The sequence below is a fragment of the Lethenteron reissneri genome, chromosome 7, assembly GCF_015708825.2.
Source record: "Lethenteron reissneri isolate LAM-NWPU_2019-01 chromosome 7, ASM1570882v1, whole genome shotgun sequence".
NCBI classification, from domain to species: domain Eukaryota; kingdom Metazoa; phylum Chordata; class Hyperoartia; order Petromyzontiformes; family Petromyzontidae; genus Lethenteron; species Lethenteron reissneri.
In genome coordinates, this window is record NC_083785.1 from 11,848,325 (window position 1) to 11,868,285 (window position 19,961).

The following is a 19,961-nucleotide window of genomic DNA, read 5'->3' on the forward strand; positions in this document are numbered from 1 at the left end:
CCCAGCCCTAAAGCTGAACAATGCACAGACCCCACGTTTTCGCCTTAAATGGAAGTGGTTGGGGCTCAGAACGCGAGCCGCTCACGGCGAAGAGCGCATACATCATTCAGGAGAGGTAAGGGAACACCTGAGTGACCCCCTCCCTCTCTCTCTCTCTCGCCCCGCTCCCCTACCGCCTCCATCAATCACACACTCACACGCTCACCCACCAACCCCCCCTGGCCGCACGCCCCCGTGGGAGGAGGTGAAAGAGACGCACCACTCGCTGCTTCTCGGACCAATGGCAGGGCCCCTTCACGTGTCACTCGAGCGGTGTGTGGGGAGGGGTGGGGGGGCCCGACACGAGCGATTTGTGGCCACGCGCCGCTTATAAAAATGTTGCGCGCAAACTCTGGCCCCGCGGTTTTGCGTTTCTCGCTGAGCCACCCGCACACTCAACACTCACCCTCCACTCTGCTCACTCACCTCTCTCTCTATTCCCATTCAGAACCACCCGCCAGGTCAATCCACCACCATCACCTCCTCCTCCTCTTGCAGCTCACGCTCAACAAGCGGTCCCCGAATTTAATCGCACCCAGCCAAACACCAAATTGACCAATGGCTTCCACGAGGTCCACCACAGTGCGCAGCAGCTCCACCAGGATCAGCGTGGGCGGCAGCGGCGGTTCGCGAGGCTTCAGCAGCGCCTCGCTGTCCGCCGGGGGCCGCTCGGGAGGGCGCAAGAGCGGCCTCTCGTCCGCCAGCTACAGGAGTGGCGGTGGCGGCGGCTTCGGTGGCTTCTCGGCCTCATCGGCAGCGATGCTGAGCGGGCCGCCCCCGGAGATTGACCGCAGCGTCCTTCCCGTGCGCACCCAGGAGAAGGATCAGATCAAGGGCCTCAACGACCGCTTCGCCAACTTCATCGACAAGGTGAGCGGAGCGGGGTCGCAACGGGCGGGGCGCGTGCACGCCTCGCGTGATACCTGCACGTGCTGGGGATAGCACGGCACCTGTATATGATGGGGATACCACGGCACCTGTAAATGATGGGGATTGCACGGCACCTGTATATGATGGGGATAGCACGCCACCTGTATATGATGGGGATACCACGGCACCTGTAAATGATGGGGATTGCACGGCACCTGTATATGATGGGGATAGCACGCCACCTGTATATGATGGGATAGCACGGCACCTGTATATGATGGGGATAGCACGATATCTGTATATGATGGTGATAGCACGGCACCTGTATATGATGGGGATAGCACGATACCTGTAAATGATGGGGATAGCACGGCACCTGTATATGATGGGGATAGCACGGCACCTGTATATGATGGGGATAGCACGGCACCTGTAAATGATGGGGATTGCACGGCACCTGTATATGATGGGGATAGCACGCCACCTGTATATTATGGGATAGCACGGCACCTGTATATGATGGGGATAGCACGATATCTGTATATGATGGTGATAGCACGGCACCTGTATATGATGGGGATAGCACGATACCTGTAAATGATGGGGATAGCACGGCACCTGTATATGATGGGGATAGCACGGCACCTGTATATGATGGGGATAGCACGGCACCTGTAAATGATGGGGATAGCACGGCACCTGTATATGATGGGGATAGCATGATACCTGTATAATAGCATCCGTGTTCAAGAAGAGCTCCCTTCTGTGTCTCCACATCGGTGCCGCCATGGTTTTCCAGAACAATCTCATCCAGCGGCATTTATTTAAGCAAACTGGTTGCTGCTGAGTTAACATTGGCCTGGAAAGGCAAGAAGTAGTCCGATGGGACTGAAAACAAACTTCCTTGAAGAGCCATTGTCACTCCTTAACCTTGCAGATCATAGCGGAGACTCCGTTACTTCACGTCGCTTGGGGGACAATAAGAGACCCCTCTTGGAGTCTTAGTTGGGCTCTCACCTGCTTTGAGAATAGAGTCGACGCATCGATGAATGCGTTCGCAACACTGCGATGGTGATGACGATGATGATGACGTTGTCGTGGGTAACTTTGGGCACGTGGCCGTCCGTCGTGTCGTGGCGACATGAATTATAAATCAAGCAGCTGGTGTTCAACCAAGAGAGGCGTGGGGGTTGCGGGAGGGGCGGACAACAACAACAAAACTTGACCGCATGTTGGGCGCTTGACCGAGGGCGGCTAATTGTGGCGGCACGATTTAGGGGTCAGATTTTGTTGGTCTCGGAGTGGCCTCCCTCGCCCACATTTCAAGCGGAGAGGCACCACGTGCACAGACAGCACGGGGCTCGTTCTTTTATTCCAATAAAATTTGGACCGAGATTCCCAAAGCTGTCACCGTGGGGTGACCATTCGGTTTATCTCAGTTTTGCATCTGTTTGCCGAACGCGTGTAAGTAAAAAAAAAACGAACTCTGTATAACGTGTCTATTTCTAGAAGCCTTCTGTGTAACATTATTCATATTCGACTGAAGACCTGCCCCCCGCCACCACCACCCCCAGAATTGCAAAAAAATCGCTTTCATCTGCACCGATTGAACAATAGTATCAGTCGTGCTCTTCCCCACGTCTATTTTTGGTCGCAACACGCGCGCACGACGGAGCCCACAACGTTGGCTCCACCGACAACGAATTTGTCGTTGCGGTTAATTTCGTTTGACAGAAAGTCGCACCCCTTGAATTAAAGTATTAACCGCTGACTCCCATCTGGCAATCGACGATGCGTCGACCACGTGACTACGACGGGACGGACCACCCCGCGCTGCCCGCGTGTGCGCTGTTGCACATCGTGTCCAGCTGGTCGATTTTTTTTCCGCGTAGAATTTTTCTGTTCGTGCCACCGCGTTTGCCAATGACGCGCATTCGCGGTCGATAAGGACGATTTCGATTCCTCGTGAACTTTTCGCCAAGATCGACTGCGCCGTGCCAGTAATGGCATTGCCGACAGCGGCGGCGAGAGCGTGAGTGGGGTAGATAGGGTGGCGGCGGTGGCGGTGGTGGTGGTGTCGTCCGAATCGTTTGAAACACAGCCCACCACTTCCCCGGTAAAGCTGCTGCCCCCGTTGAACCCGCCGTAATGTCATCCATTACAACGAAAAAGACATCGGCGTTACATGAACGCTGTTACAAGGCAGCAGGTAGCCTTCAAACACCCGGTAGTACCTCCTCCTCCCAAGGTCTCACGCCAACAACTCGGCAATGTCACGCTGTTCAGTCTTTTCGGTAAAGTCACGTTGGTAAAAACAATTTAAATAAAATTAACAAAAGTAAAATAAAAATCACGACGTTTCGGAGGCAACACAAGCTTCCGTCTTCAGGTAAAACCGTCACAGCACGATAGCTGTATCAAACTATACCGAAAAAACCCAAGAATATGAATCCTTGCAGTCACGAAAGCTTCAAATCTAGAACTGTACACAGTCGTGACAACTCGGCTTTACCCTCAACCGGTAGGTATCAGCGAGTCTTCCAACTCGCCTGCGCGTAGTAACAGCTGTCTACGATGGCTCTGCAACTGCCGTCTATAATGCTGCTCCTGCTGCTGCTGTTGTTTCAGGTGCGCTTCTTGGAGCAGCAGAACAAGGTTCTGGAGGCGCAGTGGAGGGCTCTGCACGAGCGCGGGACGGTGGTGAGCGGCCTGGACGGGCTCTTCGATGCCTACATCAGGGGCCTCAAGCAGCAGCTGGAGAGCCTGTCCAACAACAAGCTGGGCCTGCAGAACGAGCTGCAGGCCATGCAAGGACACGTGGAGGACTTCAAGACCAAGTAAGGGCTCGCGGTCCTGCACACGCACACACGCGCGCGAGGTGGGAATTGACGTGACAAGCAAATATAGTGATAGGTTTTGACCCTTTCAACTGGTACAAAAACAGACACCTTTATACAATGCATCATGTTTGCAATAACCATTTTTGACTGTGGTTATTGCAAACATGATGCCTTGTATAAAGGTGTCAGTTTTTGTACCAGTTGAAAGGGTAAAAACCTATTACTATATTTTGCCACTGGTAAAGGAGGTCTCATAGTGGGACAAGCAAAGTTGACCTCGTGTGTGTGGTACCGGCGTTTCCATAAGCGTCATTCATTCGAAGAAAACTTGGTTGTAATAGAATATGAAAGTGCTCGATATGAAAAAAATTAAAAAATTATGTTACCCTACTCGTGCTTAGAATGCATCGTATATTGTGTCAAATAAGTTCACTGTAGGACACAGTGGGTAAGTTGTATTTATGGGCTATGAAGAAGGGGCATTGCACTAAACGTCGCCTTTTAAATAGTGGCATTGGCGAGTGTGCTGAGTGTTTTTTTGTACTGTTAACAGTGTTTGCGCACCACTGCCAACGCAGCGGCATCGCCAAGTAATCTGTTTAAGGACGAGTGCTAAGTCAATACGAGCCACGCGGGGCAAGTTCCGTTTGACCACAGTCAGTCACAGTAAAAAAAAAGTTACTCGACGAATTGAAATATAAGAACAGCGCGATTAGAAAAAGTCCCAGTTGATTCTCTGAACCTCTGGTGAGATGATAAAGCATCCTGTGCAAGCTTCCACGAGGCTAACAAAAAAACCTTCCCTACGAGAAGACGTTCCTCGGTATTTACTTTACGGGCAGGATATGAACGCAATTATTATAGTAAGAATTACTATAATTCTAAATGTGTCACGTTCACACGCACACCTGGACACTGAGCCATGCCTCTTCCCATGGCACTCACCTGTCTGCGTTTAGAGACATCAACCGAGGTGCGTAAGGCGAGATGCGGCCCACCTTGAGTAACCCAAGACGGGTGTTTGTTCAGCCCTGATCGTGAAAGCGAGAAGGGAGTGGCTCATACCAGACGGCGATCCCGCATGTTGATTCAGACGCTACTTGCATTTACTCAGCCTTGTACACTGTACAATTCTGCAAATCATCCCGGGAATAATTCACTGGTGAACGCTCGCCTCTCAAACGCCGCCGGCAGTCGCAGAGGTCGTCGATGACCATACTTCACCCAACGGTGAACAGTGGCGGGTTCGTGAGTGAGTGGGTTGTATGACAAGCGGGGCGTCCATGACCGGTTCAAATATGATTCGCCACTTAATTATAATTTGAGCCATGGTCCTGAAAATCCAAGTCGGACCGGCCCAGGTTCATAGCGTAGTGTGCTAACCACTGCGACACCACTCCCCGACACCTGTAAAGACCAGTGGTTCTTAACCGGGGATGCACGCACACCCTAGGGGTGCGAGATTCCCTTTCTGGGGGGTGCGAGACATGCCAGATATTTTTTTTAATATAAATAATCGAAAAAACTAATTAAGCACGGACACGTAAGTACAACATCTACGTCTTTATTAACATTTTTAACGATCGGGAACCAAAGGGGTGCAAGGCTGCAGTAAAGGTTGAGAACCACTGGTATAAACTGTATGTAACATTGCGACAAGGTACAGCAGCAGCAGCAAGTCTCCACTCTTGACAGGTCCAAAGATAGCAGGGAAAAAAATTAGGAATAGCAATCATTTCCAACAGGAAAGCCTCACTGAGTCTCGAGACTCTTCTCAAGAGGGTCCTGCATTGCGGGGAGGTAGGGGCGGAGAGGGTGGTGTTTGGCCAATCCTATTATCAAGTATTTATTTTGGCTTGTTGTGTGGGAGGAAACTGGAGAACCCGGAGCAAACCCAGCAGCTAAACGAGCGGATGACGCACAGAAGTATTGAATCCACTGCCAAACTTCTACCCCTTGGGGCACCTCGCAGTCGCCGGGGTGGGTGAGCCTCGTGCGGCAGGGCGTGGTTCTCAACACAAAGAAAAGTGTTGAGAACCATCTTCTTGGTTCTTTCGGTAAAGTCACGTAGAAGGGAAGTAATACAATAATAAAACATTATAAAATAATTCTCACGACGTTTCGGCCACAACGCAAGCAGCCGTCCTCAGGTGAAGACCAGGTCTGTCGGGGAGACACCCATTCAGACGCTGTCTCCCCGACAGACCTGGTCTTCGCCTGAGGACGGCTGCTTGCGTTGTGGCCGAAACATCGTGAGAATTATTTTATTATGTTTTATTATTTTATTACTTCCCTTCTACGTGATGACTTTATCGAAAGAACCAAGAAGATGAATCCCTACAATCACGAAAGCTTTAAATCGAAATTTAAGTCGTGATAATTATTTTATTATTTTTATTATTTTATTACTTCCCTTCTACGTGACTTTACCGAAAGAATAAAGAAGATGAATCCCTGCAGTCACGAAAGCTTTAAATCGAAATGTTGAGAACCACTTCTGTGCTGTGGGGCAAGTGCAGCACCACGGCCGGCCGCCTTTGTCTCTTGAGCGATGGTGTTTGCACACCGCACCGGGAACTTTTGAAGTCTGACCACAATACCCCTCCCCCCCCGCCCACATCCGACGCACACAATGAATCCCTTAATTATTTATATCCAATTACAATCAACAGCTGTGTATGCTATTAAAGCTACGCCGGGCGGACGCATGATGCGTTTAACCTTCGCTGACTAAACCTTGTTAATGCACGGTTAAATGCATTGCAAATGTTGTAATTGCATTGTGAATGTATGCACACCGCCGTGGAGGGCACGTGCGGGAAAAGAGCGCACACATCTGGTGTACGCTACTATACACCTTCGTCAATGTGATTATAACCCTTCAACCCGCACTGAAGGACGCTGTCTTTCCGACAGCTCTGTTCTTCACCTGCGGACGGCTGCTTGCGTTGTGGCCGAAACGTCGTGAGAATTTGTATTATATTTCATTTTTATTATTTTATTATTTCCCTTCTACGTGACGTTACCGAAAGCACCAAGATTAAGGCGCACGCATTAAAGCACCACCACCACCACCCGCCTCCTCTCTCTCTCTCACCCTACCCTCCCACAATCGGTGCCGAGTGATGAGACGCATCCACGCACAGCGGGTCGCATTCTTCGAGCGCTTACGTTGCGAGTCGTGACGATCGGCGAGTGTTTATGCGGGACGCCCCCCACGCTTGCCAACACGAGCGTTACCCCCCCCCCCCGCACCTACGATCAGCACGGCTGGCTCCGTGCGGCGCGGGTGAAGTTCAACAGCAACGCGTGGGCATAGCGCGCCGCGCTACGAACCCGGCGAGCCGAGCTCGATTTCCCGATCACGGCCTACCCTAGGTCGACTCAGCCTCAAATGAGTATCCTGGTGCTGGTGTGTAAACATCGCCACTGGGGAGACAAAGGCGGTCCGGCGTGGTGCTGGCCATCCACCCCCTCGTGTACCGTTCCGGCTTTCGTAGGTGCTCGCTAACAGCACTTGCCCCTACAGCCTGTAAAGGCTATACGGGGGATCTTTGTCTTTGTTGTTTTTTGTTAGTGTGAGTGTCATAGGTGTTACTCTCGCAGACAGCACTTGCCCCAACAGTCTATTCAATGCTTTTTGGGGGGGTGGGGGTGTAGGTGGCGGGATATTTGTCTTTTGTCATACATCTGGGCCCGTCCCGTGACCTCCTTCCAAGCGAGCGCTTCGAGACACTTCAAAGTGCACCTCCCCTGGCACTGTCATGAACCGCCGCTGAAGTGGCGAGTCGCACCTTGTTGCTGGTGACGTGGAGCGGGGGAGGGAGGGTTGGTGGGTTGCTCAGCGTTTCCATCGCCCAATGTCTCCGTCGTAGGTTCCATCGCCTAATTTGTCCATCGTCGTTTCTATTTGCCCATTGTGTCCGTCGCAGATACGAGGAGGAAATCAACACTCGCACTGAGCGGGAGAACGAGTTCGTGGTCGTCAAGAAGGTGAGTTGCACCGGGCTGCTCTCGGCCGAGCCTCTGTCGCACTCCCCATGTTCTTCCATTTAAGCTTTCGTGACTGCAGGGATTCATCTTCTTGGTTCTTTCGGTAAAGTCACGTAGAAGGGAAATAATAAAATAATAAAAATAAAACATAATAAATTAATTGTCACAGAGAGAGAATGTGAGAATTATTTTATTATGTTTTTTTTTCCCTTCTACGTGACTTTACCGAAAGAACCAAGAAGATGAATCCCCATGTTCTGTCTGCAGGTACATTCATGTATGCACAGTTGGCGGGGTAGGGGGGTAGGGGGTAGGGTAGGGGGGGGGCACAGGCGGGCGCATCTGCCGGTCAGTCTTAGTCAGTCAACTCATGATGGCACCTGGCGCATGTCCCGTGGACCTCCCTGTCAGCGAGCCCTCGACACTTTCACGTGGTAGCCTCAAAGTGCACCTTGCCTGGCACAGGCGCCGTGGTGACGTCGCCGTCACTTAGTGGCGGAATGGTGGGCATTGGTATCGGTCTTCACGGCACATTCCGAGAAAAAAAATTGCAGCTCTGCACCGTTACCTTATTTAAATATTTATTTAATGTGCCATGGCTAAATCCCTCTGAACGTGCCCGGTTGTCGTCAGAAGCCAAGTAGGTTTTGATCCCGGCTGGTGCTTTAATGGGCTGCGAGGCGTGGCAAAGGAAGATCGGCGGTGCTGAGTGTCACCCCCTCGTGCCCAGGGTGGTTGCTGGGTTTTCTCCACGTGTTCTCCACTCTCTCGCCCCCCGCCCCCCCCCCCCACGAAGCCGAACGACTAATGACATTCAGTTTGGCCAAACAGCCCAATGTAGCACGATGTCCTCCTTGAAATAGTACTTGAGACTCAGGCGTCCCTGGGTAAACAAAGGGCATTACTTGGTGAGATAACACAACAATAGTTATCGTTTAGTTTCGTTCGTATATATTTTTGAAGTGATTTGTTCACTTTTCCCATTCTTCGCACTCCTATCGTGCTTTTGTTTTTGTTGTTGGAACAGTTCTGACCTGCCCCTACTGGACATCTGTAAAAAAGAGCTTTACAGCTCATGGGATTCCCCCAGTAAAAACAAATATTCATAACGATCTTTATTACCACAGAGCCCTAAATGCTATCTCGTTCATCCATCCCTCCCATCCTCCATGCCAGGCAATCTATCACCCTGGCCTTGCCCGGACTCACCTCCCACACGACGGCCTGCACTTAACCACAAACATAACGCAGTAGGGATTGGAATTCGGCGCACTGCTCAGTGTTAACCGCCTGTCGCTTTGCTACGTGGGACGTTTGGCGCTTTGATCGTGGACACGCATCGACCACACGGGGGGGGCGGCAATGGCACAGAAAGTTAAAGGAAATTTGCGTTCACATTTTATTCGGAGTATTTGGAATGCTTTAAATTTCCACATGATAGGCAAATTCGTTGAGCCATCATTTGTGGCCAGGTCGCTTCTGAAGAAGAAGCTAATAGCTCAGTGGGCTTTACCTAGTAAAATACAATTTTAGTTTTATTTGTAGATATATATTTTTTGTGATTTGCTTACGTTTCCTCTACTTTTCACTCCTATCGTGTTTTTTGTATTGTTTGTTGTAACGTTCTGACCCGCCCCGACTGGACATGTGAAGAAGCGCTTTACAGCTCACCGAATTCCTCAAGTATTAAAAAAAATTGTGATTCTGATAACGGGTTTTTTTTTCCTGCACAGATTAACGAGAACACGCCGCAAAAAAATACGTGGCTTACACGAGCATTTCTCAGGGTGGGGGTCGCAGGGTAAAAACGACTAAACCACCCACCTTGTGCCGAAGTAGCGTCTTTGGCATGGGCCGCAGCCCAATGAATGGAATGAGGGCCCCTGTCCAATTCTGCCACCCCCCCACCCACCGCGCCCTCCCCGCCCTCTGCATTGCCTGGCGACTGGGAATCCCCTCCCACCCATTGCACCGCCTGCACTCTGGGTAGCTCCGACAATGGCTCAGATTCTCGCCGTTATTTTTTTGTGGGGCGCAGCTCGGCTGGAGCAGGTGGCTCGTGACCGCAGCGGTCAGTGGGAGTAGTCTTAGTATTAGTAGAAAAAGCCACGGCGAGAGGTACTAAGATGTGCTCACCGCACCATGACTGACCCGGCTGGAATCAAGCCCCCGGTGAAAACCACAGCTCCCACCGGTCAATGCCGAACTGTTGCCGTTCCTAACGACACACACAGCCACGTGTAAAGAACGCACAACAACAAAAACAACAACAAAAATCCATCAACAGTTCCTAGAAACTGCATTGTGGTCTAGTAGTAGGTTTTTACCCTTGTAAACTGGTACAAAACTGACACCTTTATTCAAGGCATCATGTTTGCAATAACCACAACACAAGTAGTAAACAAACATGATGCCTTGAATAAAGGTGTCAGTTTTATACCAGTTTAAAAGGGTAAAAACCTACTACTATATTTTGCCACTGGTAAAAGAGATCTCATAGTGCATTGTGGTCCTCTTGTCTGAGGACACAATCAGCATACGTTTGAATGAGAGTAGCCCACTGACAGGCAGCAGCGATACAGACGCGGATAACTGCAGACCGGTTTCGTCCTCATTAAGACTCATCGGCACAGTACAGTCACGAGTGCTCACTGCTGCAAAGTCCGCCTCTGGAAACCATGCGTGTGGAGTCCCCACTGACACACTGTGGGCTTCGTGTCCTTTGGTTCTTTCGGTAAAGTCACGTGTTCGTGTTGGCTGCTGCCGCTGCTGCTCTTGGTCGGTGGGGAGAGTCTAACCGAGGCTTGGTCTTCGATGGGGGTGGGTAGGATGTGGACGACGCATTCCTCAACAAGGTGGAGCTGGAGGCGAAGCTGGAGGCTCTGCAGGACGAGATCGAATTCCTCAAGAAGATCTTCTCAGAGGTCAGTGGCATTTGACCTCCGCGAGTGGGAGTGTGTGCGCGTGTCGGTGTACGTGGTTCAGTGAGTCAGCGAGCGAGATAGTGAGCGAGTGAGCGAGCACTTAAGTGGGTGGGCGAGTGAATCGGTGAGTGAGCAAACGGGTCAAAGAGTGAGAGAGTCAATGAGCCATTGGGGCGAACCAGTGGGTGAGTGAGCGTGTAAGCGTGTGACAAACGGGTGATAGAGTGACTGAGCGAGCGAGTCATTGAGTCCGTGAGCGGTTAAGCGGGGGAGCGAATGTGCCAGTGAGCAGTGCCGGATTATCCTAGTAGCAAAAGTAGCTACATAAGCTACGGGCCCCACACTTTCAAGGGCCCCGCGCTAAATGCTTTCAAACTCTCAATTCCGGTTCAGTGATTCTCCACTTGCTCTATTACTATAGTACTATACTGCCTTCAACTTTTATAAACGACTGGGTGTTTAAAGTTAGCGATTTGTGTATTATCTGGCTGTATAGAAAATGAAAAAATACAATTACTTTCCTATCCAAGTTAAAATAATAAGTGTTTAAATATTTATTTACGTTTTTACTTTTAGGGCCCCCTTATAACAATTGCCACAGGCCCCGCACTAGCTTAATCCGGCACTGCCAGTGAGTGAGTGGGAGTAAGAAAGAAAGAAGAGTCGTCGATTCGGTGAGCTAAGAGAGACATCGAGCAGGCATGCGCTCGCGCACGAACGCGTACACCGGATCAGGGCAATGAGAGTTGGTGAGTGAGCCGTGACCACGTGACCACAGTGGGTCCCGAGCAGGGATTAAATGAAATCGCTCCAACTGGTCAAACGAGATTTTTTGCTTTGAGCCGATTTTAAACACTCTTCGAGAGAAGCAGAAATCGTACAATAGACGTGGTAAATATATATATATAAAACGAGACAAATACATCCATTTCGAAATATAATCCACGCTGCACCCTCAATCTCGTGTGTGTGTGTGGGCGGGAGTGCATTGTTACCTGCCTGATGGACACTATTGAGGAATGGGGCGCGTGTGAGGTCCCCTGCATGCTTTTGGGATTTTCTTTATTGTCCTTCCCCGCACCTCCGACACGCAAGGTTGGCTACGTACGGCGCGAAAGAAGTTCAACATCCGTACATGCATAATACATACGCGAGGCTAGTGCTGGTTTAAACCCCAGCTCAACAACGACTACACTCGCAAGGTACGTGACCCGAACTCGTAAGTCGACAGGATCAGACTCCTCGTCTCCCGTGCGAGAAGCGAATTCCACAATTGACGTCACCCATCGATAGCAGAACCCGAATCCGTACCGACGTGACGGGGGGGGGAGGCTTTCACGCGCTTGACATTACGACGAATGAATGCGTTTCGCACGCGAGTACACGTGGAGGAAAAGCTGCACCATGTCTCCTGCGTCCAAATCACACGTCCGGGAAAGAGGTTGCCGATGCTCTCGGGAAGCCCCGCTCCCAAAAGCTGCCAGCGATGATCGTGGGGGGCAGCGGTGGGGGGGGGGTTCTTTGTCCGCACCGCTTTAAACACTCCCTGGCGTCGTCGTGCTCCACCGACGCGAAAGGGGCAACGGACGGAGCCACCTGAATGGTGAGACATCGGGTGCCACGCCACCAACTCCACCGCCTGGTTGAGCGTCCCAAACGCGCGATCTTTAAATCTCGCACAAAGCGCACACAGAGACAAAGATTCACCCCCCTGCGTAGCCTGAGCCGACTTGACTGCGAAGTCCGTGCACGGCGCACGAGGGGTACACACACGCACGTGCACCTGTTGACTCCGTGCTCGTTGTTTGTTTGTTTGTTGTTTGTTGTTGTGACGGAGCAGGAGCTGCGCCAGCTGGAGTCGCAGATCCAGGACACGATCCTGACGGTGGAGATCGACACGAGCCGCAACCTGGACGTGGATGGCCTCATCGCCGACGTGCGCGCCCAGTACGAGGCCATCGCCGCCAAGAGCAAGGCCGAGTCGGACGCCTTCTACAGGAGCAAGGCACGCGGCTAGCGCACACCGCGCCCCCCTCGCTCGCTCGCTCGCTCCCTGCAGGCAGGCAGCGCAGCAGCAAGCAACAGCAAGCAACAGCTAGCCAGCAGTAGCAGTAAGAGCAGCATCGACAGCAGCACCAGTAGTAGAAACAGCAGCACCAGCAGTAGAAACAGAAGCACTCGTTACAACAGCCAACAGCAGCAGCAGCAGTGGCAGCAGCAGCAACAGCAAAAATAGCTGCAACAGCAGTAGCAGCAGTAGCAGCAACAGCAAAAATAGCTGCAACAGCAGCACTTACAGCAGCAGTAGCAGCAACAGCAAAATATCTGCAGCAGCAACAGCAAAAATAGCTGCAACAGCAACACTTGCAGCAGTAGCAGCAACAGCAAAAATATCTGCAGCAGTAGCAGCAACAGCCAACAGCAGTAACAGCAGCAGCAGTGGCGGCGGCAGCAACAGCAAAAATAGCTGCAACAGCAGCAGTAGCAGCAGTAGCAGCAACAAAGAAGCAACTTCGCGAGCATGATCTGTGACATTGCCTGATCATGTTTATTATTGTGTAGTGAGTCGTAAGCAGAGGGTAACAGGAAGGCTTTGAGCTTCGGCATCGGGGCAGGGAGCCGGCAGCACAGATGGCTGGATGGAAGGAAGTTCCTGGCTATGGTTGGCAGCAGACGACATTCGTTTTTGTGTATTTTTGGTTGTTGAAATTTTCTGACCCGCCCCGGCTGGAAATCCGTGAAAAAGGGCTTCATAGCTCATCGGATTTTTCCAGGATATTTGGAAGCCACTGGAGCTATGCACTTTAAAATCGAGACTGATAACGCATTTATTTACTTCTTTTTGTGTTTAGTTCATTGTCCTTCTCCCGCACCTCTCATTAGCATGATTGGCTACGTACAATGCGAAAGAAGTTCAACAAACATACAAATATTCTGATTCTGACATCAGCCCGCGCCCAGGTGCTCGATGGGTTGTTGCATTGCAGGACGGTGGGAGATGATGACGCCCGAGTGAGGCTTACAATCATGGCTTCCAATGATGATGATGATCGTGTCTAAATTTGCACACTCATCTCAAAATAATGTGTGTATCACAACCGTATGGGAAGCGGTAGTGCAGCGGTGAGCGCGCTGCACTGCAAACCCAGTGACCCGAGTTCAACTCCTGCTCACGGCCAACACTGGTGACGATTATCTGAACCGGCCCTGGGCCTCCCCTAGGTCGACTCCGCTTCAAATGAGTACCTCGTGCAGTGTGTAAACATCGCCACTAGGGAGACAAAGGCGGCCGGGCGTGGTGCTCACCACTCATCCCCTTCGTGTGCCGTGGCGGCCTTCATAGGTGCCACTCGCCAACGTCACAAGCTTAATTCTATAATTTGAACTTTTCGTGACTGCAAGGGTCCATACTCTTTGGGTTTTTTTCGAGACTTTACCGAAAAAACGTCACAACTCTTAACGCTCGTTCGTTTGTAACCACGCGTCTCGCCCCGGCCCGCCTCCTCTCCGCCGCCGTAGTTTGCCGACCTGAACGCGATGTCCGGCAAGGGCGACGACGACCTCCGCCAGAGCAGGAGCGAGATCGCCGACATCAACCGGCAGGTCCAGCGCATCAAGGCCGAGATCGAGGCCCTCAAGAAGCAGGTGCGTGTCGCGACGGAGCACTGGCCGCACTCCGGCGTTGCCCGCAGACGGCCGCCTCTCTCCGCCACCCCGGGTTGCACCGCGGCGTTGTTCGGTGTCCGACGTTTAAAGCCCTGCACGTGGCTGGGAAGGTTGTTCGCGGACCGCGGACTCGAATTGGGTTACCGGCGGAGCTCCCGGCACGTGGACGAAATTGCCGGGGTGCCGTGTCGCAGGACGCGCCGCGGCGCAACCCAAAAACAAGTCGGGCAGCTGTGTGGTTCTTTCTGGATTCACACCGGCTGATAGATTGTAAATGTTGTGGCTTTGCTCTCCAACACACCGGTGTGCTGTACTAGTAAAGAATTGGCACGTTCTGTTTACGTGACAAACCTAACTAATTGGCTGTGTCGGGTGGTGGTGGGTTTAACGACACATTTACATATTTAAGCGATCTAACCCAAAAAAACCTGCATTATGGAGATATATATGTATACAATAATTTATACCTATTATTACTCAATACGCCCAATGTTATCGCAGCTCAGAAGTTAAGCAGGCTTGAGCCTGGGATGGGTGAACACCAGGGCTTGCTAGTAGTGCTGAGGGTGACCTCTTCGTATGTGTGGCGGGTTTTCTCCAGATTCTCTGGTTTTCCTTCGACATTAAGCTGCATAAATGATGTTGACCAAACGTGTCAATCCGGGACCCGCCAGATAAAAAAACACATATTCATAAAAAAATTATATAAACTACTTAACTAACTAAACTAAACTTCTTATTTCACCAGGTATGGCCCACTGAGCTACATAGCTAGTTCTCAGAAGTGACCTCGCCACAATTGATAGCCCAACGAAGTGGCTTATCACATGGAAATGTATAGCAGCCAAATACTCGTAAGTGCATGTTGATTCTAAATGTGGAGGGGAAAAACCGGAGGGCTCGGAGAAAAATCCACGCGACCACGGGGAGAGAGACACGCAAACTCAAAATATGCAGGCGTCAGGGTCGGGATCGAACCCACGACCTCCCGTATACCAGGCGAGGCAACTGACATCTCGCCACCGTCTATATTCTTGAGACTCAGCGAGGCATTCCCGGGTTAATACATTCAAAGTAAACAGTTTCGTTCGCGTTTAGGAATCGTTTGTGCTGCCGGCCCACCCAGTAGGCGACACTCGTCGCACTTTGAAAGCCAAACTAACGACGGGCGATGATGCCCTCTTGGCGCGTTTCGTCGACGCAGCGCGCCCAGCTGGAGGCGGCCATCGCCGAGGCGGAGGGCCGCGGGGAGCTTGCCATCAAGGAGGCCAAGGAGAGCATCGCCCGCCTGGAGGAAGAGCTGCACCAGGCCAAGCAGGACATGGCCAAGCACGTGCGCGAGTACCAGGAGCTCATGAACGTCAAGCTGGCTCTGGACATCGAGATCGCCACCTACCGCAAACTGCTGGAGGGAGAGGAGTCCAGGTGCGTGCGTGCGTTGTCTGTGCGTGTGCGTTGTCTGTGCGCGTGCGTTGTCTGTGCGCGTGCGTTGTCTGTGCATGTGCGTTGTCTGTGCGCGTGCGTTGTCTGTGCGCGTGCGTTGTCTGTGCGCGTGCGTTGTCTGTGCACGTGAGTTGTCTGTGCGTATGCGTTGTCTGTGCGCGTGCGTTGTCTGTGCGCGTGCGTTGTCTGTGCACGTGAGTTGTCTGTGCGTATGCGTTGTCTGTGCGTGTGCGTTGTCTGTGTGCGTGCGGCTTAAGGCGGCCGGGCGTGGTGCTGGCCACCCACCCCCTCGTGTGCCGTGCCGGCTTTCAAAAAGTCTGTTAAAGGCTATACGGGGAACCTTTTATATTTGTGGGTTTTCTAGATCCCATGATGGGAACTTCTGTGCCTGCCTACGATCCATTCTGGGTTTCACCAGACTTGATTGTGCGAGGAGCAAACAGTTCCTTAATAGATCTGGACACAGTCCCATCGGTGAGGTCATTCGGCAGGCGAGGCTACGTCTGTCTGGGTTATGTAGCCCGCATGACCACCAACTGCATGCCCAAGCAGCATTTGCTTGGCGGGATAGAGGGGCTGAACGAGTGCAGAATGGGCTCCAAATATACAGCAGGCGTCAGGGTTGGGATCGAACACACGACCTCCTGCATACCAGGCGAGGTGTAACAATATAACAATAGGTTTTACCCTTTCTGGATATAAAACCGGTTCTGTATTTTGTTTACCTCTGGCTGCAATAAGCCCTCGCCCCTGCAGCACTAGGCTAAACTGGGCAGATAAAAACAATAAACCAAACACGACTACTGTTGGCCAAACATGCCAGTGCTGAAACTTGACCTGCAAATGACTCACTTGGGATCACACACAGTGGCGGCAGCAGCAGCAACATCGCCCTCCAACTCCAAAAACACATTGCACGGCCATCATGAAAAAGACTCGCGAATGACCAAGGCTCTCCGGGACAAACAGGCTTAATATTACATCATAAGCAATGTGTGTGCACGTGTGTGTGTGTGCTGGTGTTTTCCACAGGCTGCAGAATGTGACTGCTGGGATGGCCAACCTGGGCGGCATGGGAGGATATGGAGGCTACAGTGTCTCAAGTAAGCCACAGACACCCCCCCGACCCCTCCCCTCCACCCCTCCTTCATACACCTTCATAAACTTACACTGCGCAGCGATACACAAATGTAAGGTAAATATCTCTACATTTCCCTTTGGATGTCCAGTACATAGAGGGCAAAGGTAACTGCATCTCAAACGCAGCGATCCGACGCGTTTTCAGGTCGTCGTTGGGCAACGATGTCCGACGTTTCGCTCCACACCCTGGAGGAGCTTATTTTTATGGACTCAGTTCATCTTGTCCAGCTCCTCCAGGAGCCGAATTCGATTCCTGCCAGAGGGCTCCCCGGCGTGCCGAGCGAAACGTCGGACATGCCCAAGCAACAGGCAGTGCAAAGGGGAAAAAATGCATCCGCGAGTTGCATGTCACAACCGCGGAAACCCGGCGCTCGCTGCAGTTAAAACAAAACTAACGCAGGACACAAACCAAACGAGAATGGAGAGATGTTTTGTTGAAGGCAAGTTGAGATATAGCATCTCAACGCGTGCTGCGTCTCTCTGTGCTGAACAGAATCGGTGGCAAACCATCCATGTGATTGCAGCAACGATCAAAGCATGCACTGGGGCTGAAGAGGACACGAGCGATTGGCTGTCTTGCTCACAATTGTTTTTTTTGCGTTAGCCTGCTACTTATAGATCCGACCAAATTTGTGCGGTCAATATCCTCCACCACCCGACGCAGCCAAACAATTTAAATATAATTGTCGCGTGGTGCCGTTTGTTCGTGCTTGGGCTCGCTCACCCATCAACGGTGGGTTCAAGAGCGATGCACGCAGCCAAATCTCGGAGTTAAAATACGCGATGTTTGGCTTGAAACTACGGCAAGCATCATCAAGACACGATCCAGGAATATCGACACGCATCTGGTCAGATCAGTACCGTGGCCTAAAACACAACAAAGAGAAAGATTCCCCGTATAGCCTGTACAGACTGTTGGGGCAAGTGCTGTTAGCGAGTAGCACCTATGAAGGCCGGCATGGCACACGAGGAGGTGGGTGGCCATAAACATGCCCAGCCGCCTTTGTCTCCCCAGTGAAGATGTTCACTACACACCGCAGGTAATTATTTGAGGCCGAGTCGACCTAAGGGAGGACCACGATCGGTTCAGATAATCGTCACCGCTGTTGATTATGAGCGGCAATCGAACTCCGGCTGCCGGGTTAATAGCGCAATGCGCTAACCGCTTACACTACCGCCTAAAACACACACACACACACAAATCAATCACCAATCATAATGCCGTCTTGCGCAAAAACCCTTACCTGTGGTCTTGCGTGCCTTGTGTCTCCGACGCGCACGCACACAGCTTCCTACGAGACGTCCAGCAAGAGAAGCTACTAATGCAGAGCCGCTCCCAACATCGCTCAACCCACCCCGAGGGCCAGCACGTGACATTGTGGCCCGCAGCCCAGGGCGGCTCGGTTCGGCAGTGTGCATTCTAACGACGCGCTCACGTCCCCTTTTCCCACGTGTCACTCGAAACCCCGGTGGGTCAGTGGTTCCCTACCTGGACCGACTGTCCACGGAACTGCCGCAGGTAAAAATGATCCGGTGCTGGTGCGGCTGCGTTGGCAGTGGTGCATGAGCACAGCTAACAACAGCAGCAGCAGCTCAATGCATTCGTCAATAACACCACCGTGGCCTTAAAAATAAATATATGATAGGCGACGCTTCGGATAATGGCCATTATTGTGCCCTGAAGGGCCGTTGCCCGAAACGTCGCTAATTATATCTTTTTTTGCTTGAGGTTTTATTTTTGCTGGCAGATACAATTTTGAGTCCCTTTGAATAAAAACAGAACAGGTGTGGAACCACTGCGTTAGACGAAGTAGTTTTTTTTTTTTTGCCGTGTCCTGAAACGTATAAGTTGGTTTTTTTTCTAAATTGTTTTGCGCGTCCAATAGAATGTGCACTGGCGACCCGCGGCTTCCCCTCCCCCTCTGGCTGTCTGGTGTGATTCGCAAATTGGCTCTAAAAAGTGAATCGGCGCTTGAGTGTGTGGGTCTCTTCGGAGGTGGGTGGAAGTTCGCTTTGGTTTGGACACTGGCATCTGTAGGTCGTTTTAGTCCCGGATTTAAAGGAAAGAAAGAAAATAAATACGGTGGTGTCGGCGGTGGGGAGGGAGGGGTTGTGGGCGAGCCTTTTAGTAATAGCCAGAATGATGCAATGGCCGGTATAGCTGTCAAAAGTGGTCGTATTTTGTTGCGGGAGGTGCTGCTCACCCCAGCCTGTCGTCCCGCGGGCGCACTTAGGGGGGGGGACGGGATCTGACATATATAACGACTTGCTGAGCACCAACACAGGAGCGCCCCGTGAGAGAGAAGGTAACCGTCAGATCATCCGTCAGCTCGCGGTTGAACGCCATTATTGACCTCTCCCGTCTAACGCAGCAAGCGTGCAACGGGGCCCTTCGTACTGCGGTGGTCCGCTTGACCGTGCATCGCCCGCGCCGGCTCGGTGTCGGGTTGGCGAGGGCGCGGGAGCGTAGAAGTACGGCACAACAACGGAAAAAGCCACGCTTGCGACGCTCGACGATTATTCGGGAAGCGCGGGCAGCGTACGGTGGCACTTCGCACGCGCGCGGGGCTGGCGGTGTGTCGGTGAGGTCACGTTGACAGCTAAGCGGTCCGCAGAATGCATTGCGAGTGGGTTGATTGGACGCACTGGAGCAGCAGCAGCACGAGCAGTGGATGTCACAGGTGGCTTTGGTCAGTGCCCATGCATTGTCGTCATGGCAGGGGTTAACCTCTCTTATACGTACTCACGTGTACCGGAAATAATAAAAGCAGCTTCGTGAATTCCCACCGCGGCGCCTGCGTCCGTCTCCGTTGATGATGAATGCGCGCGCGAGAAAGTCGACCCGTGCACACTCACCGTACGTTCGGGCGATAGTTGCTCGGGTGATGTGTGTGTCCCGCCTTATGTTGGCGCACTGAGCGTGTGGCATTACACACTCGATGGTAACACATTACAAGCCGTGGTGTCTATTTTCTTCAACACACTGCGCTTGCAATTCTACACAGGCTTGTGTAATTATGAGGTTGCCGATTTAACTCCATCCAAC

At 51.9% G+C, this 19,961-nt stretch overlaps 1 protein-coding gene across 1 annotated transcript; it reads left to right on the forward strand.

The window, feature by feature from the left end:
• Positions 1-392: 392 nt before the first annotated feature.
• Positions 393-19,706, forward strand: LOC133357695 (keratin, type II cytoskeletal 8-like). The gene is made up of 9 exons (XM_061575793.1): positions 393-909; positions 3,538-3,746; positions 7,682-7,742; positions 10,571-10,666; positions 12,507-12,671; positions 14,186-14,311; positions 15,537-15,757; positions 16,808-16,878; positions 18,204-19,706. Exons 1-9 carry the CDS (start codon positions 598-600, stop codon positions 18,236-18,238), a joined length of 1,296 nt encoding a protein of 431 aa, XP_061431777.1. The 5' UTR covers positions 393-597; the 3' UTR covers positions 18,239-19,706.
• Positions 19,707-19,961: the final 255 nt, after the last annotated feature.